Here is a 24,911-nt window from a genome sequence, read left to right as displayed (position 1 = left end):
TTGACTATCCCACAATTTTAAGAAAAAGATCACTGGGGAGTTTCCTGTCGTGGTGCAGTGGAAATGAATCCAACCAGGAACCATGAGGTTTTGAGTTTGATCCCTGGCCTCACTCAGTGGGTTAAGGATCCAGTGTTGTCGTGAGCTGTAGGTTGCAGACGCAGCTCAGATCTGGCATTGCTGTGGCTGTGGTGTAGGCTGGCAGATGTAGCTCCGATTTGGCCCCTAGCCTGGGAATCGCCACGTGCCACTAGTGCGGCCCTAGGAAAAGCAAAAAAAAAAAAAAAAAAAAATCACGGAATGGGAAGTCAAGAAACTTGGGTCTTCCAGTTCTCACTAAATAACTCATTATTCAGAAAAGACAAAAAGTGGAAATAACCCACATGTCCATTAACTGATGAATGGATTAAAAAATGTGGTCTATCTATACAGTGGAATATTATTCAGCCATAGATAAGAATGAAGCATTGACACATGCATAGTCCCTAAATGTCCAAATTAGGCAAATCCGTGGAGACTCAAAGTAGAGTTATGGTTGTCCAAGCTTGGAAAGGTGGAGAAAAATGGGAAGTGACTGCAAATGACTACGACATTTCTTTAAGAAATGATGAAAATGTTCAAAAACTGGATTGTTGTGATTATCGCACAATTCTGTGACTGTGCTAAATATCATTGAATTGTATACTCTGGGTAAGTTATCACTCAATAAAGTGGTTTAAAAAAGACAGAGATTTATGCATGAAGAAATATCTCCTCGACAACTGAATTTTATTCCTTTAAGGACCAAAGCTGAAATATTTTCCCTTTCTTTTCTGTATTTTAACCATTTTGTATTAGAGTCTGCCATCTCCAATAAAAATGTATAACTTGTCTGCTTCTACAGAGCAGAATGGATGCAACTGACCTCATGTATATAACTCAGGGTCATTTCAAACACAACTCTATTTATTTATTTTTGTTTTCTTTTCTTTCCTTTTTTTAAGTTGAGAGTTTTATTTTATTCAGTGGACAAAACTAGGAGTTAAGCCCAGGAGACAGCATCTCAAGCATCTTTTTCATCCCTGAGAAAACTGCTCTGAGGAGGCAAAAAGCAGCTAGTTCATTTAGGAGTTTTGCAACAAAGGGCAGGTAGTGTGAATAAAAGATTTTTGTTTTAACACAACTTTTTATATTGTGCTTAACAGAGACGCCCCTAAGAAGTTATGCCTGGGTTTTTTTGTTGCTGTTAAGTTTAACTATCATTCTTAATGTGGTTTCCATCGTTTTATTAGTTTACACTGATTGAGGAATAATTGACATACAACACTGTTCAAGGTCTACAATGTGTTGCTTTGAGATATTTAATATTGCAGCATGATTACCACCACAGAGTGAGCTAACACCTCCACCATGTCACATGATGCTTTTTTTTTTTTTTTTTTTTGTGGTGGGAACAATTAAGATCTAATCTTTTAGCAACTTTGAAGTTTACGTTACAGAATTGTTGCCTTCTGGACTTATCTATCTTCTAGTTCCAAGAAGTTGTGACTATAGGAGTTTTGTCTAATGTGTCCTTCCTCAAGTGAAGACCGTTCAGCTCTCCTTTATTGATTGCTGTGCTTTGGTTTGCCCTCCTAACAAAATTGCTGGAGTTCATAAAACTCCATATAATTGGGCTTATAAAAAATTACAAGGAGGAGTGCCCGTTGTGGCTCAGTGGGTTAGGAGCCTGACTAGTATCCATGAGGATGCGGATTTGATCCCTGGCCTCACTCAGTGGGTTAAGGATCCAGCACCGCCACAAGCTGTGGCATAGGCCACAAATGCAGCTTGGAGCCCGCGTTACTGTGGCTGTGGTATAGACTGGCAGCTGCAACTGCAATATGACCCCTCGCCTGGGAACCTCTATATGCTGAATGAGAATTAAAATTCAGAGGAGCTGGGTGTGTTTTAACACTAACATTTAAGTGTGACCACAGGCAAGTATGGGCATCTGAGTTGTAAAATACTGCAAACAGCTATAATGCAGAGCCAAAAGGAGAACTAGAGAGAACGTGAAATACTCAGTATAGATCCTAGCAAATAAAAGGTAAAAAGTATCTGACACTTTGTATCGAGAGTCTGCTAACCACTGCTTGATTACCTTGGACAAAGCTCCTCATCTCTGAGTCTCAGTTTCTACACTGTTGATACGGAAGAAAAGCTCTCCCTCACCTTACAGAGTATTGGAGGGCAAACCGATCACGCATTACGTATAATTTTGTAAACTCCAAGGAGGTAAAGTATTACTCACCAATCTTAAGGATGACAAGATCTTCATTAAATTAAAAATATTATTTTAAAAATGTACTCTCCTCCTTGCTAACAAATCTTCAAATGCAAAGGACTATGTGGTGTACACCAAGTCCATTACTGGTCTCAGTAAGATACTCATAATCCATCGCAGAAAGCCCATGGCTCACACACACTCATCACTTCCCAGAAAAAGCATCCATTCCCGCTACTACCCTCAAATCAAATGCTCAGCAAATACTCACAGAGCATGTATTAGGCACACAATCCTGAGCTGAAGGCCAAAGAAAATTCATACAGAACATCAGTTCCTACCTTGAAAATACATAGGTTATTTTTGTTGGGAGTCAATTCTTGTGCTATTAGAGGACACTGAATCTGCATTCTAGGGATAACTATCAGAAATCCATGATTTTGGGGGAGTTCTCATCGTGGCTCAGCAATAATGAACCTGGCTAGCATCCACAAGGACGTGGGTTCGATCCCTGGCCTCGCTCAGTGGGTTAAAGGATCCAGCGTTGCCATGAGCTGTGGTGTAGGTTGCAGATGGGGCTAGGATTCCAACTGCTGTGGCTGTGGTGTAGGCCGGTGGCTTAAAGCTCCAATGTGACCCCCTAGTCTGGGAACCTGCATATACCACAGGTGTGGCCCTAAAAAGACAAAAAAAAAGGGGGGGGGAACCATAATTTTTTTCACTGTGGCTTATGAAAAACCGTTCCATGTCTCAGTCACAACTTCAGAAAAGAAAGTACTAAGCTGGGTCCTACAGACTTTCAGTGCTGTATTGCAGAGGAAGTATAAACCAAGAACAGAAAACTTTCCCAAGGAGATACACCTTGAAAGATGGGTCAGATCTGGATAGGCTAAGCGTAGACTGGTAGGAAATGGGAAAATCTCATGAGATAACCAAAGGAACAGAAGTACAGAGGTGAGAAGGTACCTGATAAGACAGCAGTCTGTTTAAGGGAAAGGTAGGACGGTAAGTTTTATGTTACAATCTGTCAGAGCTACCAAGAAGTGCTTTGTACCTTAGAGTTAACCTACGTATCTCAGACGGTAATAGCTTTGTCCCCTAAAATACCTCACAGTGGACCAAAAGGACAATGTTACCTTCCTTTCCCCACCTCGCACACTCTGAACCATCCCTACCCCATCCTTCTGGGAATATAGGCTTTCACCCACCTCCATGTCATCTTCCTTTTTCCTCTTGTTTACTGACTCACTTCCTTCTTCATCTTCTTCTTCCTCCTCTATGATTCCTTCCACTATAGATTTTGAGCCTTCTGGACTTGTAATTCCTTCACACCTAGCATTAAAAAAAAAAAGTATCACACACCTCTTCTACACACAAATTGCCTTAGAGATGCTGTTATTTCTGTCCTTTTATAATCAAACATTAGTTAAAACTTAACAACGCTCCTTGGAGAAGGCGAAGTGGAAAATGTGCATTTAAAAATGTACGATTATACCAGGGCTGTGGAAGGTTGGGCCAATGCCTGACTATGCTCCAAGGGTTGGTGGTGTCCAGTTCCTGCACCCACACTGACCCACAGCAGGGAGTAGGCATTTCCTGAGGCAAGGTGACAAGAGGTTTATTGGCGGTGCCTTACATAATCCTCACAGCAATCCCATAAAGCAGCCCTGAAGAGTGAAAAGGATCACTTAGCTCATGAGTGGATAAGGCTGGCAGGCAAATCCAGGCCCAATTAACTCTAAAACATGGCACTTTTCCACTGTACCCTACTTATAGCAGAACAAGGCTCAAAGAGAATGGTAGAAGGCCCCCACTTTTAATTAGCTGACAGAAACTGGCAATTACCATAACCAGGGCCAGATGAACCTTAGAGATTAGAATACCTGATCCGTTCCTCTAAAAAATAACAGCTCTTTATTATATAACCAGGTAGAAAAATTATTATAGGAATAGCTGGTACCATAATTCCTTTTTAAAGGGAATTTGTAGAAAAATTATTATAGGAATAGCTGGTACCATAATTCCTTTTTAAAGGGAATTTGTAGAAAAATTATTATAGGAATAGCTGGTACCATAATTCCTTTTTAAAGGGAATTTGTAGAAAAATTATTATAGGAATAGCTGGTACCATAATTCCTTTTTAAAGGGAATTTGTAGAAAAATTATTATAGGAATAGCTGGTACCATAATTCCTTTTTAAAGGGAATTGACATGTGCCAAAGGTAAAATCCCAAGGGCTCAGGTAGCAGTTAATGCCAAAGTCTGCTCTGCAGGACAGAGAATCTGTCATTTCGTCCCTGAAAAGGGAGAGAGGAGGAAGAGGAGACAGAACAAGCAGGATAAAGAGAGTAAGCTAAATCGAAGGGTCAGTGAAACTTCAGTAGTGGGTTTTAAGAATGATGACCTCTTCTCTGTCTCTTCTACAGAAGCTTCGGTGAAGTGTATGTTCACAAATATTTTGTTAGTGCAGGTTTTCTATGGAAGCTGAGGCGTCAAGTTTCGTATCTAAGTCAAAGTAACCAAGAAAGAGCAGGGGCTCTGGATTTGCACAGCAGTGGATTTGGAGGTTCAAGAGAATTATACCCAGATCAAGAAAGGCAGGAAGGGAGTTCCCATTGTGGTTCAGCAGTAATGAACCAAACTAGTATGCATGAGGATGTGGGTTTAATCCCTGGCCTGGCTCAGTGGTTTAAGGATCTGGCGTTGCCACAAGCTGCAGTGTAGGTCACAGATGTGGCCTGGATCCGGGGCTGCCATGACTGTAACATAGGCAGCAGTTGCAGCTTCGATTTAACTGCTAGCCTTCCATATGCCACAGGTGCGGCCCTAAAAGCAAAAAACAGAAAAAGAAAGAAAGAAAGGCAGGAGGGTTCCAGCTGATATCTGTGTGATAACTAAAACACACAAACTCTTACATACACAGGTTTATATAACTAAGCAACACTTAAAGTAAAAATCTAAAAATCACAGAACTACCTGTATATAAGTAACTTCCTTTCAAAATGCTTTACCACTGCTTAGACAAGTTAGATGTCAAATACTTAAGCACTGCAAACTGGGCAGTCTCACAGCTTATTTAAAGCCTTGCATTGTGTCTGCCAGATATTACTATTCAAACTGCCCTTTCAGGCATAAAATCCCTGACACAGGCTTTAAAGTTAAATACACAGAGGCTCTGTCATTCATCAGCTATGTAATCCTGGGAAGGTCACTTGACCTTTCTGAACTTCCATTTCCTCCCTATAAAACAATATCTATCTTGAAGAGGTACTGTAAGGATTAAATAAGAGAGAACAAGTGAATTAATGAATGAATCCAGGTAATGATCATCAGTGGGCCCAAACATTTAAAAAAAAAGACAGTCAGACCTTACGTGCTTCTTGATGGCAGTACACAATTCCACCGATTCTTGCAAACAATTAAAAAAACCAAAATAACAACAAACTTGAACCTGATCAAACCTCTGACCTAACTAACAACTTGCGGAAAATACAGGAAACAAAGGAACACGTTAACTCACACCTTGAGAAATCAATGAGCAAATACAGACTGTGGGAAATGCTACAGGGCAAACAACCAAGTTTCTTCAACACGTAAAATTGCCAGGAAAAAAAATGTTCGAAATAGAAGCAGAACCTACAGATTAAAAGATACTTAAGAGATTTATTGATTTATTGCTATATATCTACCCTATTCTGGTTTGAACTGAAATTTATGAGACAATCAGAAAAGTGAATACTAGACGTTTGGTAATATTAAGGAATTTTTACTTTCTTTAGGTGTGATAGTGGTATTGCAATTTTTGTTGTTGTTTTTGGCTACGCTTGTGGCACGTGGAAATTTCTGGGCCCGGGACTGAAGCGGCCCCAGTTGAGGCCTACCACAGCTGTGGCTCGCCAGACTCTTAATCCACTGTGCCAAAAGGGAACTTCCTGACTGTGCTTAAAATGTCCTCACTTTTTAGAGCATACTGGAATCTTACAGAGGAAATTATATTGATCTGGAATTTGTTTCAAAATATTTTGTGCTTAGAGGAAATCTGTGAAATAAGACTGGCCAAGATGAAATAAAACTGGCCAAGATGAGCAATGTGAACAGTGGGGTTCATTATATTATTCTACTTTTGTACGTAGAATTATTTTCCATTAACACAAGGTTGTAAAATTTATACAGAGTATATAAAATACCTTGCACAGTGCCTGGCAAACAGCAGATATTCAATAATGCTATTATCATTTTCATCAACTCTTGTGCTCCCTATCTGTTCCAGTAGGCAACATTTTCCCAGTTCACCTAAAGTTTACTTTGTGACCATAAAGCAGTATCTAGAACTCATGTAACCCTATCCAGGAAGGTCAACTGGGCTACATCACCTTAGCTCACCTTTAGAATCTGGCTTTCACTTAGGCTATGCCAAAGGTTTTAGGCGAACTCTCCTCACAACCAGGTTTGGCTCAGAAAGAAACTGTTACCATAATGAAACCACAGCTGCTGGTAGCAGAGTAAATACTTAATTTAATGTCCTTTCTCCGGTATTCTTCACCTTCAGCACCGGGAGTTGTGCTAATAAGGTAATCTAGTATTATACAGAAGATATTATTTGGAGTTGGGATTTCTTCAAAAAAGGAAAAAAAAAGAAAATCTAGTGGGATAGACTGGGAGTCCAGGGTTAATAGATGCAAACTACTGCATCTGGGGTGAATAAGCAATGAGATACTGCTGTATAGCACAGGGAACTATATCCAGTCACTTGTCACATGATGGAAGACAATGTGAGAAAAAGAATATATATGTGTGTGTGTGTGTGTGTGTGTGAATACATATATATATATGACTGGGCCAGTAGAAACTGACAGAACACTGTAAATCAACTAAAATGGAAAAGATAAAATCATACAATAAAAAAATAATAAAATAAAATAAAATCACACCTCCCAAAATTAAATACCCATGATAAACCTGATCATGGAGGGGAAAGACTTAAATGCTGAGAACTACAAAATATTAATAAAGTAAGTTAAAGATAATTCAAAAGAAATGGAAAGATGCCCCATGCTCTTGGATTGGAAGAATTAATATTGTTAAAATGGCCATACTACCCCAAAAAATCTATAATGTGATCCTTATCAAATTACCCAAGACATTTTTCATGGACTAGAACAAACAATCCAAAAATTTATATGTAGGGAGTTCCCATCGTGGTGCAGGGGTTAAGGAATCTGACGAGGAACCATGAGGTTGCGGATTCGATCCCTGGCCTTGCTCAGTGGGTTAAGGATTTGGCATTGCCGTGAGCTGTGGTGTAGGTTGCAGACGCAGCTCAGATCTGGCGTTGCTGTGGCTGTGGCATAGGCCGGTGGCTACAGCTCCGATTAGACCCCTAGCCTGGGAACCTCCATACGCCACGGGAGTAGCCCTAGAAGAGGCAAAACAAAACAAATTTATATGCAATCATAAAAGACCCAGAATTGTCAAAGCAATTCCCAGGGGAAAAAAAAACAACAAAGCAGAAGACATAAATCTCCCAGACTTTAGACAATCTCACAATGCTACAGTAATCAAAACTGTGTGGTATTGCTATGAAAACAGTCATATGGATCAATGGACCAGAATAGAGAGCCCAGAAATAAACCCACACACCTATGTTTAATTAATCTTTGACAAAAGAGACAAGAATATAAAATGGGAAAAAGATGGAGTTCCCATTGTGGTGCAGCGGAAATGAGGAACCATGAGGTTGTGGGTTCAATCCCTGGCCTCACTCAGTGGGTTAAGGATCTGGTGTTTCTGTGAGCTGTGGTATAGGTTGCAGATGCAGCTCGGATCCTGTGTTGCTGTGGCTGTGGCGTAGGCTGGCAGCTGTATCTCCAATTGGACCCCTAGCCTGGGAACTTCCATATGCTGTGGGTACAGCCCTAAAAAGCAGAAAAGCAAAAAATAAATAAATAAATAAATAAAATAAAATAAAAATCCTGTCTTTAAAAAAAAAAAAGGGAAAAAGACAACTCTTCAGCAAGTGGTACTGGGAAAACTGGACAACTGCATGTAAATCAATAAACATACCTTTACAATGTTAACAAAAATAAACTCAAAATAGCTTCAAGACTTAAATAGAAGACATTAAAAAAAAAGAAAAAAAGAAAATCTACATAGCTGGCCGAGTTCACTTATAAAAATTATCTAAAATAATGAAGGATGGTAGGAGAGGTGTATGGCCAGAAAGCAATCTGTAATTCAGCCTCTAACCTGCCCAAGGGGAAAATAAGACCTACTGTTTGACTTGGCCAACCATTGAGACTCGAGCAGACTCCAGATTTCGAATCTGGCCACTCTTCACACTAGAAGAGAAAAGTGAGATGGGAGAAAGGAGGTTATTAAGCATCCATCTTACCATGTCACCAAAGGTCAAATCAATACTTCTGCACACTGTGTGGGATCTTCTAAAAAATAGTGGTTACCAGTGTAGCTTAACATAGAGACTTCCACTACTTCCTACTTGGTCATTATGCTATAAGCCAAGCAGTAAAAATTAGGTAAAGGCATTGAAGCCATTTTGGTTCTGCAAATACCTACCAAGAGGATACTATGTGCCAGGGCTGTGCTCAAGAAGCACATAATTCAGTGGGGAGAAGGAACCATAAACAGTTTTATTATAATAGGGCAAGGTTCGACGAAATCATTACATTTGGAACGAGGTTAGAGAAAGCTTCCCCAAAGTCCTGCCTAAACTGAGGATGGAAGCTAAGAGGTTGGTCGGAGCATAACAGGCAGAAGGCACATGGTGAAGGAAGGCACTGCGATGTGAAAAAGTCGGCAGGATGATGATTTTTAGAGGGCAGACTGCAAGGAGAAGCAGAGGAGAGGTTCAGAATAGGACAGGAAGGCAGGGGCTAGCTGATGGAGGGTCTCGCACGCAATAATATAGAGCTTAGGAGTGCAGACTCTCAGAATCGGCAAAGTGCACCACAAAATGACTGCCTGTCCTGGGGGAACCGGGAACATCACCTGAAGCAGGAGGACCATCACCAGAACGCATTTCATTAAATCTCAGTTTATGGCTTAAAAAAAATTACATAAAAGTTTAAAGTATACCCCTCTTGGACACTGACCTTGTTCCTTATTTTAATGATAAACAGAAGCAATCAAAGCTATTACTTCATTTTTCCACCACCAACTAAATCTACAAACTCACCAGTATTTAAATTATTTAAAGTTATTTTACTTGTTTATTTTTTTGTTTACACCTGTAGCACATGAAAGTTCTGGGATGAGGGACTGAACCTGAGCCACAGCAACAAACGCTGCCACAATAACAACACTAAATCCTTACCCACTGCACCACAAGGGACCTCCAACCCACCAGTATTTATAATCATATGCTCTGTCCTGAAGACTGTTTAATATAGGAAATGTTTCTACCCAAGACTAACATTGGGCCCTGGTTCCCATTCTCTATTGCGGATTAAGACCTTGTTTCCTTTACTTACTCTCTCTTGTGTGTTGTCATTTTTTTTCTCTAGTGGTCATCATAAAACATCCTTTAGAAACATTCTTTAGCCTTTAAAAAAATACCCAACCCCACATTCACTACTAGATACTACCCCACTTCTCTGCTCTCCTGTACAACAAAACTTCTCCAAAAAGTCATCTTACTTGCTTTTATTCACTTTGTCACCTCTCATCCTCTCCTCAACCAATATCCCAACTGAGAAGGAAATACGCATCTGTTTATCTTCTCTAGAAAGTGAATCTAGAACCAGGAGCATCAGAGGTGGAAAAGGGCTTAGACTCTCAGTTCAAACTCTCACCCTAGAGACGGGAACATCTACATAGCAGATGATCCAAAATTACTATGATTCTAGGAGGTACTGTAGTGTATTGGAAAAAGGATGGGTTTTAGACAACTGAGCCAAGTATTAAACATTTAAAACATTTTCTGGAGTTCCTGTTGTGGCTCAGTGGTTACGAATCCAACTAGGAACCATGAAGTTGCGGATTTGATCCCTGGCCTTGCTCAGTGGGTGAAGGATCTGGCATTGCCGTGAGCTGTGGTGTAGGTTGAAGACGCAGCTCAGATCTGGCATTGCCATGGCCGTGGCGTAGGCCAGTGGCTATGGCTCAGATTCGACCTCTAGCCTGGGAACCTCCATATGCCGCAGGAGCGGCCCTAGAAAAGGCAGAAAGACCAAAAAAAAAAAAAAATTTTTTTTTTTTCCCTTAAAAATCTGCCCTTGTAAGATCCCTATACAGGTGCAGCAGTTTAAGGATGTGGTGTTGTCGAAGCTATGGCACAGGCCACAACTGCAGAGTAGGTTTAATCCCTCACCTGGGAACTTCCACCTGTCACAAGTGCAGCCAATGAATAAATAAGTGAATAAATAAATAAATAAATAAATCTGCACTTTATATAACATTTCCATATATGACATTACAATAAAGCTAAGGCTTGGAAATCCAACTATTGCTTTCAACTTGATACTTGAGCTGATAAAAAATGAAAGCTACAATCTAACACTTAAAAAATAGACAATGTAGGGAGTTCCCACCGTGGCGCAGTGGTTAATGAATCCGACTAGGAACCATGAGGTTGCGGGTTCGGTCCCTGCCCTCGCTCAGTGGGTTAACGATCCGGCGTTGCCGTGAGCTGTGGTGTAGGTTGCAGACGCGGCTCGGATCCCGCGTTGCTGTGGCTCTGGCGTAGGCCAGTGGCTACAGCTCCGATTCAACCCCTAGCCTGGGAACCTCCATATGCCACGGGAGCGGCCCAAGAAATAGCAACAACAACAACAACAACAACAACAACAAAATAGACAATATAGATTTGTGGGTTACCTCCATTCAATGGCATTCTCCAGAGACTTGAAGGTTTTAGGACGACCACGTAAGAAGTTCTGCATGCTATTAAGTGCATCCATGGCTGTACCTAGATGTTAAACAGAAAATTTTAACAACGTGGAGCTTCCTAGCAGTTAAGGGTTCAACACTGTCACTGCTGTGCCTTGGGTTCTATCCCGCAGCCAAAAAAATTTTTTTAACCACACCACTTAAAATGTTCTGAGCATTTATATTTATTGAATCAACTGTCTACAACTCCTCTCACTGACAGCAGAATAAAGTGACGCTTGAGGGAAAAAAGAAGCAGTTTAAGAAAATTCAGAAGACTGATGTAACAGCCAGTTTCCAAGATGGCCTCCAGTGGTTTCCGCCTCCTGGTATTCATGGTCCATCCACACCGAATAGGGCTGGCTTGTATAAGCAATAGTATGACCTCTAGGCCTGGGTCATAAAAGACATGGCAGTTGCTTTTTAAATGGTAAATAAAATTATGGGACATATATACAACTGAAATATTATGCAGACATTAAAGATATTTATGAAGAGTTTTTGATGACATGTAAAATGATTATATAACGTGGGGTATGGGCAAAATGGGTGAAGATATGAAAAGTACAAACTTTCAGTTATAAAATAAGTCCTAGGGATGTAATATACAGCATTGTGACGATAATTAATAACACTGTACTGAATATTTAAAAGTTGCTAAGAGAGATCTTAGCAGTTCTCATCACACAAAAAAATGTAATTGTGTGTGGTGATTAATGTTTGCTAGACATATGGCAGTGATCATTTCACAAGATATACATACATCAAATCATTACATTGTACACCTGGAACTAATGCAAATTATATGTCAATCATACCCCAATTTAAAAATACCTGGAAAGCCTCTGCCACAAAATAATATTTAAAAAGAGGGACAACTCAGGGACTTGGAGAATAGATGTGTGGTTGCCGAGGGGGAGGGAGTGGGATAGACTGGGAATCTTAGGTTAATAGATGCAAACTATTGCCTTTGGAATGGATAAGCAATGAGATCCTGCTGTATAGCACTGGGAACTGTATCTAGTCACTTACGATGGAGCACGATGGAGGATAATGTGTGAAAAAGAATGTATATATGTATGTGTGACTGGGTCACTTTGTTTAGAGTAGAAAACTGACAGAACACTGTAAATCAGCTATAATGGAAAAATTAGAAATCCTCGGAAAAATTGCTAAAAATTTAAAAAAATAAAAAAGAGGAACATACTTCAAGATAAGAGAAGTAAATAATAATTTACCATGGAGGTCTCAGCTAAGTCAAAGATTTTGACGTGGTCAGCACTGAGAAAACCTACCTTCCACAACATCAATCATGCACAGACCCAGGAGGCTTGGCACCAGGTTGGATGACGCTGTGTGGACTGCGATAGCCCCGCCCATGCTATGTCCAATCAGCATAATTGGAGGGGGGAGGTCCCCGTACATGGCTTCGACCACATTGCCCACATCTCTGCAAAGAGAAGGAAGAAAAGCAGGGAATGTTCTCTGACGGCACCGTAAGGACAGTTTTCTTCCCCAACTCCCCCCTCTGATTTATGACCAAGGTCCTGATGGTCCCGTCGAGGTCCACTGGACCATCTGGCCAACGTACCTACATAAACCTGCCAACAGCCCCCCAAGGACCTAAACACACAGCCACACATCTAGCTCTTCTGACAAATGGCTTAGTTTAAGGACTAAGAACCAAAATTTTCTGGTTTTCCTTAACATCATAATTTCACAGCTCCATATATGTAGTCCAATTACATAAACATATACGTTTATTTTAAACCTAAGCTTAAAACTGGACAAATCATTTAACTGCCTATGCCTTAGTTTCCACATCTACAAAACAGGAAAGTAATTTTATTAAGCATTAAAATGTAGTAAGGTTTGACATCACAAGATGAACTGCAGCCCCAGTTTATTTTTACTATGTAGTCTTGGATTAGCTACTTAATCTCTCAGACAGAGTTTCAACATCTATAAAATGTAGATAAGAAGATCAGTTACTAGGAGTTCCTGTTTTGGCTCAGTGGTATCGAACCCAACTAGAATCCATGAGGACAGTGGGTTAAGGATCTGGCATTGCTGTAAGCTGTGGTATGGGTCGAAGATGCAGCTCAGATTTGGCTTTGCTGCGGCTGTAGTGTAGGCTGGTAGCTACAGCTCTGATTCGACCCCTAGCCTGGGGACTTCCATATGACATAGGTGTGGCCCTAAAAAAAAAAAAGAACATCAGTTACTATTCTGGATTGCTTTGAAGATTAACTGAGACAGTGACTGTGAAACTACTTGGAAAAGAGTAAAGGGCTATACAAACATTATTATTTACAATTTGTTATGTAAAGTTGTTTGAAGTATGAACACAAATTAAGTATAGTGTTCTAAGGAATTAGAAAGATGTTTAGAGTAATTTTTACTGGCTTCTGTTCTAGTCTTTAATTATGAGTGGATCTATTTAACAAAGTCAAACCTTAAAGCTTTGAAAATGAGAGTGAAGCCAGAACTTTGGTTTTTATTTGCATATGCGCCTTCTCTGCTATAGCGGCAGGTAAGTAAGGTGTGTTTCTAAAGACCACTGACTCTACTGTCTTCTTTTGGTTTTGGGTTTTTGTTTTTGTCTTTATCTTTTTAGGGCCATACCTGTGTTACATGGAAGTTCCCAGGGCAGGAGTCAATTCAGAGCCATGGCTATAGCTATACTGCCAGCCTACGGCCACAGCAACACAGGATCTGAGCCGTGTCTGTGACCTGCACCACAGCTCACCGCAACACCAGATCCCCAACCCACTGAATAGACCTAAGATCGAACCTGCATCTTCATGGAACTAGTCGGATTCGTTTCTACTGTGCCACAATGGGAACTTCCCCTACTGTCTTCTTTTGGGAGTGGGTGAGCCAGTCAACTTCAAAAGACAGTTTTGTCCAGCTAAGTGTCACCACATACCTCGGGCACTCACACCATGTTAGCTAAATATAGCAGTGGTGGAGGTAGTGACACAGCCTTTTAGATATGATTTCCACAATATTCAGAATAACAAAGCTTTAATTTTAAAAATCTCATACAACAACTACAGATGTAAATAGGGCAGCTGCAGCATCTGCAGACAATCTGAATGGGAGATAAGGAGGCTGCCCAATTTTATAAGTGAAAACAAAAAACAATTTAATATTTCTTTGGAGTTAAATAAATTTAAGGTTAAAACTTTTAGTAAGTAACAGATATAAGCATAGAATAAAAGGACATTATGAAAGACTATCTAGATAGTAATTGGAGATACCACAACTTTGGTAGATGCTTTCTAGGGGGATTCTACCATATTTATTAATACTAGTTCATTTCCTGAGCAGTATAGTATATCACAGACATAACAGAAAAAGAAGTATCACAGTAAACTGAGTTCAAATATTGGCTCTTTTATTTTCAGTGCAGTTGCATTTTATGTAGAGTTTAGGTTCTGAAGTTGATCTGAAAGGTAAAAATCATGCTGTCATGGGGTTCCTACTGTGGTGCAATGGGTTAGGCATCCAACTGAAGCGGCTCGGGTTGCTACAGAGGCATGGGTTTGATTCCTGCCCTGGTGCAGTGGGTTAAAGGATCCAGCACTGCTGCAGCTGTGGCATAGGTTGCCACAATCTCTGGCCTGGGAACCTCCATAGGCTACAGGTTCGACCATTTAAAAAAAAAAAAAAGAACGAAAAAAAGAAAAAAAGTCATGCTGTCTACTACTTGAAAACCCCACCAGTGCTACTTGAAAGCCTCACTAGTTGTGCATTAAGATGTCTATTTTGAGATTTTTGTTTCACAGAATGATAGAACTCAGAAACCATATAAATATTTACTATTTCAACTATTTCAGTAAGAATCCAACTTACTGGCTTCTGATTCTTGGTAATTTATTACAGAAGGTTTTAATCATTTGTTTTCTTTTTAACTTTTTTTGATAAATTATCGATTCACTGTCTCTTTCGTTCCCACCCACCCTTACTGCATGTTCTGCAAAACTGGATGAGGATTTTAAATATCTTTCCTTTGCCGGCTGGCCCGATGTTAAGCTGTTATCAGTAGAGGGCGAAGGAGAGACACTGCAGAAAGACAGGGTTTGGTCCTGGTTCGGGCTGACCCTACAAGCTCCACTAGCTTGTCTAGCACCTGGGACCTGCAGCACGCACAGCTTCCCCAGTGCCCAACTCCTGCAGCACAGCTCGCTTCTCCAAAGGCTCCACCCCGCAACCCCCAATGTTCTTTTTACCCCAGCTTTGTTGAGGTATAACTGGTAAATAAGAAATGGTGTACAATTAATGTGTTCAACTTGGGAAGTTTGGATATATGGACACATGCCTGTCACCATCAGCACAATCAAGGGAATAAACTGTCACCTCCAAAAGATTCCTTGCACTGCTTTTGTGTGTGTTTGTGTGTGTGGTAAAAACACTTAACTTGAGATCTATGCTCTTAAATGTTTAAATACACAGTGTCTTATCATAACTATAGGCATTAACTATCATGCTGGACGGCAGATCTCTGGAACTGCCCCCAGTATTTCCATTGCAGAGTCCCTCTGGTGAGCTATACCTCCCTGTGAACTGCTTCCCCTGCACCCTAAAGGGCAGACTCCTGGCAAGTCCTGCCAATGTAGAGTCAAAGTGACTTCACCGCCTTCAGTAAGCCATCAGTGTGTCCTCTCTGAGGTCTAGATCTCACCCTCTCCCATCCAGGTCCTATCTCAGGCTGAGAGGAAATAGGAAGTGGCTACTTCTTACATCTGCTATTCCTGCCTTTCTCTGATTTTGAGGTTTTTTCCAGCTTTACTGAGATGTAACTGGTAAATAAAATTGTAAAAAATTTAAAGTGTACCATGTGATGATTTGATATACGCTGTACACACTGTGATTCCCACAATCAAGTTAATTAACCCTACATTCTTTAGAGTTCTCTTTACTTCTTACTAGCCAGCTCCTTATTGCTCTAACCCCCTGTTATGGTTAATAAATCTTTATATTAAACTTTCCCTGTTTAAATTACTGTGTAGTTGCTCTCTCCTGATTGTCCCTGACTGATAGATTATTAGACAATGTTTCCTTACGGTCATCAACTAATTCTTTAATTTCTTCTCAAATGTCAGTCAAGCCATCATCACTCTTGCCTGGTTGCCTGGCCACTTAGATGATGTACTTCACTTTTTTTTCAACAGTCAAGAAACCCTTCAAAAATTGTTCATGAATATCCCATGTATCACTAACATGCTTGATTATGTCAGGCTTTACTATTCTCACATTACAAGGATCAATGAGGGAGCAGACTCTTGGCTCTTTCCATGGTTTCTCAGGCAGTACGTATGTTGAGTGGAATGGTTCCTATGGTTATTTCTCTCTCTCTCTGCCAAGCACTACAGCTAAGTATCCCAATTCTGGTCTATTAACTGTGAGACTTCATAAAGTTATGCAGCTTACCTGAGCCAGTTTCCTCACTGGTTAAAAAAAAAAAGAAAAGTGCTATTTACAATACAGAGCTGATAATATAGACTAATTAAAGTAAATAATTGAATTGAAGAATTTATTCTTCATAAACTTTTTTTTTTCAGGATGTTTTTTGGCCACACCATAGCATATGGAAGTTCCTGGGCCAGGAATCAAATCCGAGCCACAGCTACGGCCTGTGGCAAAGCTGGATCCCGAACCCGCTGCACTGTGCCAGGGACCAAACCCACACTTCATCAGCGATCCAAGCCTCTGGGGAGAAAACGCTGGATTTCTTAACCTGCTGTACCACAGCAGAAATGCCAATAAATATTTAATTTATCCTTAAAGCCCAGCATATAGAAAGCACACAAATAGCACCTACCATAATGAGCTCTGAAGGAAAAATAGTTTACTCATGGGTGAAAACTGCTAAAGAAAGGAGGAAGAAGGTACTTTAAGGCCAAAGCTGGTCAGCCACTTGAGAGAGCATGCATTAAGCATATGAGGAAGCACATGTGTAAAGCAGGGTAGTTACAAGATCCCTGTTTGTAACACAGAATAGTACTTCCCAAACGCTGGTTATGGGACTGGCTGCATCAGATTCCTTTATGGGAATTTATCAAAATATAAATGCCCAGGCCCACTAATAGAAGCACCAATCCAACAGGTCAGGGGTAGGGCTGGTGAGTGACCAAATTTGAGAAACACTGCATGGACTATATTCATCTTTTACTTCAAGGCCCAGGGCATAATCGGTTATTCTCTAACACCCTGTTCTCATCTTACTATAAAGCTGGACAAAGAATGTGGGCAGGATAGCTTAAGAACACCTTACAGGGCCTCTTGTGCACAACTAGTTTTCAAGCGTGGGTCCCCAGTAGGTATTTAGATTCCTACTCTGTCAACAGAAGGACACACTTCAAAAGCCAACACAAACTACACTGTGCCTTGAAGAATGTTCAAGTGCTTTAAGGATGACCATCACGTTGATACCAGGAAAGATGGAGGCTTCTTTCGATAGTAAATAAGAAAACACCAGATAGAATAGAGAAAAGAACTAAAATTTTCTCTGTGCTAATTATTGTTCAACAATTTCACTAGGAGAGCAATAACAGTAGTGGAAGCCAGGTGATTATATAAACAATAGTAAATTTCTTACTTTGCCATTGTTTCTGCAGACAGGTCTTCAGAATTCTTGACTTTTGTTTCACCTAAAAAGAAAATATTTTAAAAACAAAATTCCCAAGGATAGGAATTATAAAAGCAAGAGTACTCTCTTTCAAAAACCTCACCTTAGGATAAAGAAATGGGGACTTTATAATTATATCTGATGGGCACAGCAAGGATTTGCTGTTACAGACATCTCTTTACAGTTGGCCATCTTAAGGATAATCACGGCAGAAAAGATTTTTTTCACATTCATTACACATCACCAGCACCAGAATTTGATTACATTACTGGACATTTCTTAGCTAAATAGTATATACACATTCATTTATAAAATATTTATGAAAACTAAAAGTGAGGACTTCCCTCAAAACGCCCAGATGGAACAGACCAGGTCACACTGACGTCTGTAATACTTAATACTTAGTCAAAGGACCTGGTAAATACATCACTGAGTCAGTGACTAAGAACTTCACTCACCATGACCTCGAAGATCCAAAGCCACAATCCTGCACTGAACTCTGCTAATGATTGCTGCCTAGGAGGAAAAGGAAAAGGGTTAAGATCATCTGGGTTAGCAAATCTGTCCCCACTACCAGTGACAACCTTGTTGGATGAACAGCCATCAGAATTCAAGGATCTCAAGACAATCAGAAGACTTTCCACTTTTATTTTAAGCAAAATTTTAAACATAATAATTCTCTTTTTTGAAGTTGGTTCTATTAAAACTTCAAAATATGGCTTCGTCCACCTAAATGCCTTTTTTTTTTTTTTTTTTGTCTTTTGTCTTTTTAGGACTGCACCTGTGGCACATGGAGGTTCCCAGGCTAGGGGTCTAATCAGAGCTGTAGCTGCCAGCCTACACCACAGCCACAGCCACGCAGGATCTGAGCTGCATCTCCAACCTACACCACAGCTCACGATCCTTAACCCACCAAGCAAGGCCAGGGATTGAACCTGGATCCTCATGGATGCTAATCAGATTCATTTCCACTGAGCCATAATGGGAACTTCCTAAATCCCTCTTTAAAACTTAGCTTTCTAGCTTTTCATGAAACAGAGTAAGTGCCTCTAAGTAATGATGCTCTAAGCTCTGCTATTACCTATGATTTTCTCAACTCATTGGTTATCTTGTCCCTACTCTGGAAGGGAAATTCTCTAGATAAGGACCATGAGTCAGTTTATATCATGGTTCAGGATACACACAAATGGGGCATTCAGATCATGAAATAACCTAGAAAGCAGCACAAGTCATGAAATCTACCAAAGATTCCCTTAAGATAGGGCAGGAGTACACATAATCTTGTACCAGTTAAACAAAAATATATTGAAAAACAAGTCAGGAGTTCCCGTCGTGGTGCAGTGGTTAACGAATCCGACTAGGAACCATGAGGTTGCGGGTTCGGTCCCTGCCCTTGCTCAGTGGGTTAACGATCCAGCGTTGCCGTGAGCTGTGGTGTAGGTTGCAGACGCGGCTCGGATCCCGCGTTGCTGTGGCTCTGTCGTAGGCCGGTGGCTACAGCTCTGACTGGACCCCTAGCCTGGGAACCTCCATATGCCGAGGAAGCGGCCCAAGAAATAGCAAAAAGACAAAAAAAAAGAAAAAGAAAAACAAGTCACAATATCATAAGGAGGTACAATTTTAGAGGTTTAAACAAACCTGCAGTAACTGAGGATTTTCTTCTTCAAATAAACCAGATTCTTTCACAACAATATATCACAGTTAGTGTTGGTAAATGTCATCTTTTTAACTTTTAAGAATAAAATAGGAGAAATATCCAAGCTAACTTTCACATTTTATGAATGAGGAAATTGAATCCAAGAGAAAAAATTTATCTGCTCAGGGTCATATAACTAGTAGTAAAAAGAAGATCAGAGTCAAGGTAAGTTGCTAACATAATTTATAACACAAAACCAATCAGAGTGCTTAAATCACATTTTCTCATTTCATTTTTAATTGATTAAACATATTTTGAGGAGTTCCTGTCGTGGCGCAGTGGTTAACGAATCCGATTAGGAACCATGAGGTTGCGGGTTCGGTCCCTGGCCTTGCTCAGTGGGTTAACGATCCGGCGTTGCCATGAGCTGTGGTGTAGGTTGCAGACACGGCTCGGATCCCGCGTTGCTGTGGCTCTGGTGTAGGCCGGTGGCTACAGCTCCGATTGGACCCCTAGCCTGGGAACCTCCATATGCCGCAGAAGCGGCCCAAAGAAATAGCAAAAAAATAAATAAATAAAATAAAATAAACATATTTTGAATATATGTCATTATAAAATGTTGAAAACATAGAAAACTAATGAGAAAGGGAGGAGAAAAAGACCTTTTGATTTTCTCCCCAGCTCTGTTGAAATATTATTGCTATATATCATATATAAGTTTAAGGTGCACAAGGCTATAATTTGATACACGCGTATGTGCAAAATGGTCACAAATACCTCAATCCCCCTCACATAGTTACCACTGGTGTGAGTGTGGGGTGGGGGTGAGGATAACATTTAATATCTACTTTTTTAACAACTTTCAGGTATTAAAACAGCATAATTAGGAGTTCTTATTGTGGCTCAGTGGTTAATGAACCCGACTAGGAACCATGAGGTTGTGGGTTCCATCCCTGGCCTTGCTCAGTGGGTTAAGGATCTGGCGTTGCCGTGAGCTGTGGTGTAGGTTGCAGACTTGGCTTGGATCCCGCGTTGCTGTGGCTGTGGTGTAGGCCGGCGGCTACAGCTCCATTTGGACCCTTAGCCTGGGAACCTCCATATGCTGCGGGTGCAGGCCTGAAAAAAGAGAAGACAAAACGTAACAAAACAACAAAAAAGTGTAATTAATAACAGCACCATACTGTACATTAGATCCCCCAAACTAATTCATCTCATGGCTGGGAGGTTGTACCCTTTGACCAGCTTCTCCCCTACCTCTCAGCCCTTGACAACAACTATTTGAATCTGTTTCTATGAATTCAGCTTTTTTAGATTCCACATTTAAGCGAGAACATGCATTATTTATCTTTCTCTATCTGACTTTTTCCACCGGCCATAATGCCCTCAAGGTCCTCCATGTTGTTGCAAGATTCCCTACTTTTTCCTGGCTCAATGTTCCTCTGGGTGTGTATCACATTTTCTTTATCCATTCATCCACTAGATGCTTAGGTTGTCTCCTTGCTGTGGCTATTGTAAATAGCACTGCTGTGAACATGGGGGTGCAGGTATCTCTTTCAGATCATTTTTTTCATTTCCTTCAGATATACAGAAGCAGAGTGTTTGGCTATACCAATTCACATTCCCACTGGAGTTCCTGCTGTGGTGTACTTGATTGGCTTTTTTTTTTTTTTTTTTCTTTCTTTCCCCAGGAGCTGCACCCATAGCACATAGATGCTCCTGGGCCAGGGACTGTATCTGAGCAACAGGTGCCAACCTATGCCACAGCTGTGGCTACGCTAGATCCCTTAACCCACTCCTCAGACCAGGGATCAAGCTTGCACCTCTGCAGCGACCCAACACCTGCAGTCAGAATCTTAACCCACTGCACCACAGCGGGAACTCCATGATTCCTGTCTTTTCAATAGCCATTTTAATAGGTAGGAGGTGATCTCACTGTGGTTCTGATTTGCATTTTCCTGATGATTAGTGATGGTGAGCATCTTTTCATGCACCTGTTGGCCATGTGTATTTCTTCTTTGGAAAAACGTCTATTCAAGTATTTTGTCCATTTTTAAATTGGATTGTTTTCTTGCTATCGAGTTGTGTGAGTTCCTTATATATGCTGAATATTAAATTCTCATCAGATAGATGGTTTGCAAATACCTTCTCCTTTTCTGTAGGTTGCGTTTTTATTTTGCTGATGTTTTTTCTTTTTCTTCCCTGCCATGCAGAAGGTTATTAGTTTGATGTAGTCCCAACTTGTTTATTTTTGCTTGAATGAAAGCACTTTTGGTGCCATATCCAAAAAAATCATTGCCATGGGGCTTTTTCCTTATTTTCTTCTGGCAGTTTTACAGGTTCAGATCTTATGTTTAAGTACGTCTTTAACCCATTTCAAGATAATTTCTGTGAGTGGTATAAGATAGGAGTATAATTTCATTCTTCTGCATGTAGTTATTCAATTTTCCCAACATCATTTATTAAAGAGACTTTTCCCCCGCTGAGTCTTTTTGATCTCTTGTCAAATATTACTTGAGCGTATATGTGGGGGTTTATTCCTGAGGTCTCAATTCTGTTCCATTGGCCTATTTCTGTTTTTATACCAGTACATTATTATTTTGACTACTACAACTTCGTAATAAAGTTTGGAATCAGGAATTGTGATGTCTCTAGCTTGTTCTTTTTCTCAGGATGGCTTTGGCTACCTGGGGTCTTTAGTTGTTTCATGCAAATTTTAGGATTTTTTTTTATATTTCTGTGAAACACATCATTGGAATTTTGAAGGGATTGCACTGAATCTGTGGATGGCATTGAGTACTATAGATATTTTAACAATATTAATTCTCAAGATCCCTGTACATGGGCTATCTTCCTATTTGTTTGTGTCTTCTTGAATTTCTTTCAACAATAAACCTATCTTTCACTTCCTTGGTTAAATTTATTCGTAAGTATTTTATTTTTTTATACTATTGTAAATGGGATTTTCTTTTTTCCCCCCTCTTGTTTGCTGGTGCACTGAATCACATTTTTAAAATCACCTAAAAAATCAAGTCTGTTGCTACTTTCATCACTCTTATGAATACCTTTAAAGAGAACAATGAACTAAATTTTAATACACTTTGCGATTTGTTCCTAAAGCTAATTTACGGGAATTATTGAATGCATTATAGTAGCATTAAGGCCTTTGAGACCAAAAACAAATCTCTATTTTGCAAATAAAATTAACTGTCAAAGACAGCGTCAAATTTGCCTTATTGCTCTATATTTAAAAAAAAAAAAGAAAAAAAAAAGGAAAACTAGGTCCACAGAACTGCAACAAAATATTCATTTAAGGGCAGAAATGATCAGTTCCAATTTTAACTTGAAAACAAGAATTTACTATCTTATGTGCTTGTCAAAAAACACTGACAATAATACCAAAAACAGATTTTTCACTCCCGTAGTTAACAAATCTTTCTAAAGTATACAACTGCTGGAGCTGCCCTCGTGGCGCAGTGGAAACAAATCTGACTAGTAACCATGAGGACGCGGGTTTGATCCCTGGCCTCACTCAGTGGGTTAAGGATCCAGCGCTGCCGTGAGCTGTGGTGTAGGTTGCAGACTTGGCTCGGATCTGGCGCTGCTGTGGCTGTGGCGTAGGCTGGTGGCTACGGCTCCAATTGGACCCCTAGCCTGGGACCCTCCATATGCCATGGGTGCAGCCCTAAAACAAACAAACAAACAAACAAAAAGTATATAACTGCTAAAATTCTGACCCCAATTGAACATCCGGGGTTACAGTATGAAGGAGACAGTCGACGTTTCTGTTCCCAAGACGTTTACATTCTGGTTGGCTGGAGGAAAACTAGTCAACAACAAACAAGCAAAGTAAATTTGTGGAGTAATACATCTTCTAGATAATGAAAAAGTGTCAGAGCATGGCTATGGCAGCCACTCTAGATTTTGCCTTACAGCACAACTTTGCCACTCCTGGAACAGATGAGAGGAAAACAGCTATTTAAGAACCAGACTTATCTAACCATTTTCTCAATGGAATTTGTGGTGTTAGCACTAACAGCAACAATAGCAGTAGCACTTAATTTTTATTAAGTCTTACTGTGTGTCAGGCACCAATCTAAATGCTTCAAATGCATCATCTAATTTTCTCCTCACAATTCTTTTATTCAGACACAATTGTCATGTTACAAGTGAGAACATTTCATGGAGAGATCTGGTAACTTGCCCAGGGTCAAAGAGCTAGTAAGTGGTGAAGTCAGGACTAAAATATAAACAGCCGGATTCCAGGTGGTTCACAACCCTGGCAGCAAAACAGAATTACATAAGGAGCTTTAAGAAATACTATTACCCAGGAGCTAATCCACCAGAAATTCTAATTTAAGTGATCTCCATAGGGGCCAGGATATCAAGACATTTCAGAATTCCCCAGGTAATTCTAATATGCAAAGTTCAGCCTAGCCCTAGAGAATAAGATCAAGACCAGAAGTGAGATCTGCGTAGTAATAAAATTTTTCTGCATCACTTTGTTACTTCACTAAATTATCTCCCTGAGAAGTAAGCTGGGAAGTTATTAGCTCGATTTCTGCAGCTGACAAAACAGATTCTGAGAGGTCTATCAAGCTCTGGTGAAGGTATGGAGAAAGAGGTATCCTCACAGACTCAAGAAATCCTCAAACTTTATAATGTTGGCTAATTTGATAAGTGAAAAGTGGTATTTTATTTTACTGTATATTTTCCTCATTAATAGTAAGGCAGACCCATTTTTATAAGTTTATCAGTTATTTATATTTCCTCTTCTATGAACTGCCACTTGATATCTCTTGCTCATTTTTCTACTGGATTGTCTTTCACTTACTGCTTTGTAGGAGTTTTTAAAATACATAATGAAATTACTAACCCTTTGTCTATTATTCATATTGCATATATTTCAAACTACTTTTTACCCAATACTTTAAGATATCTTGCCTAGGAGTTTTAAGATATCTTGGTTAACTTTAAAAGTTTTTGGTTTTGGCAAAGTTGAATATATCAACCTTTTTTTTTCATGGCTTTTACTTCCTGTGGCTGCCCAGAGTCATATATGAATGTTCTTGTAGTTTGTTTGTTTTCTTTTTACAGTTGCATCTACTGCATATGGAAGTTCTCAGGCTAAGGGGTGAATTGGAGCAGCAGCTGGGGCCTACGCCACAGCCACGGCAACACCGGATCCTTAACCTGCTAAGCCAGGCCAGGAATTGAACCCACATCCTCACAGAGAGACTACGGGTCCTTACCCCACTGAGCCACAATGGGAACCTCAAGTATTTATTTATTTATTTAGTCTTTTTAGGGGTGCACCCAAGGCATATGGAAGTTTCCAGGCTAGGGGGTCGAATTAGAGGTGCAACTGTCAGCCTACACCATAGCCACAGCAACATGGGATTCGAGCCGCGTCTGTGACTTACACCGCAACTCACAGCAACACTGGATTCTTAACCCACTGAGTGGGGCCAGGAATCAAACCCGCATCCTCATGGATACTAGCCAGGTTCATTACT

General features: G+C 40.2%; 1 protein-coding gene across 1 annotated transcript in view; it reads right to left on the bottom strand.

The window, feature by feature from the left end:
- The window catches only part of PPME1 (protein phosphatase methylesterase 1), a 96,306-nt gene that overhangs the window by 13,183 nt on the left and 58,212 nt on the right, over nt 1-24,911 (bottom strand). Inside the window, exons 4-9 of the mRNA XM_047752637.1 lie at nt 18,221-18,278; nt 17,733-17,784; nt 12,424-12,578; nt 11,078-11,168; nt 8,518-8,583; nt 3,454-3,577 (exon numbers count right to left, since the gene is read on the bottom strand). Of these exons, the coding sequence (XP_047608593.1) occupies nt 3,454-3,577; nt 8,518-8,583; nt 11,078-11,168; nt 12,424-12,578; nt 17,733-17,784; nt 18,221-18,278 (546 nt within the window). The remainder of the gene's footprint in view (nt 1-3,453; nt 3,578-8,517; nt 8,584-11,077; nt 11,169-12,423; nt 12,579-17,732; nt 17,785-18,220; nt 18,279-24,911) is intronic.

This window comes from Phacochoerus africanus, chromosome 11, assembly GCF_016906955.1.
Source record: "Phacochoerus africanus isolate WHEZ1 chromosome 11, ROS_Pafr_v1, whole genome shotgun sequence".
Classification (NCBI taxonomy): Eukaryota; Metazoa; Chordata; class Mammalia; order Artiodactyla; family Suidae; genus Phacochoerus; species Phacochoerus africanus.
Note: the sequence above shows the minus strand (reverse complement) of the source record. Positions and strands in the feature narration are given on the sequence as shown.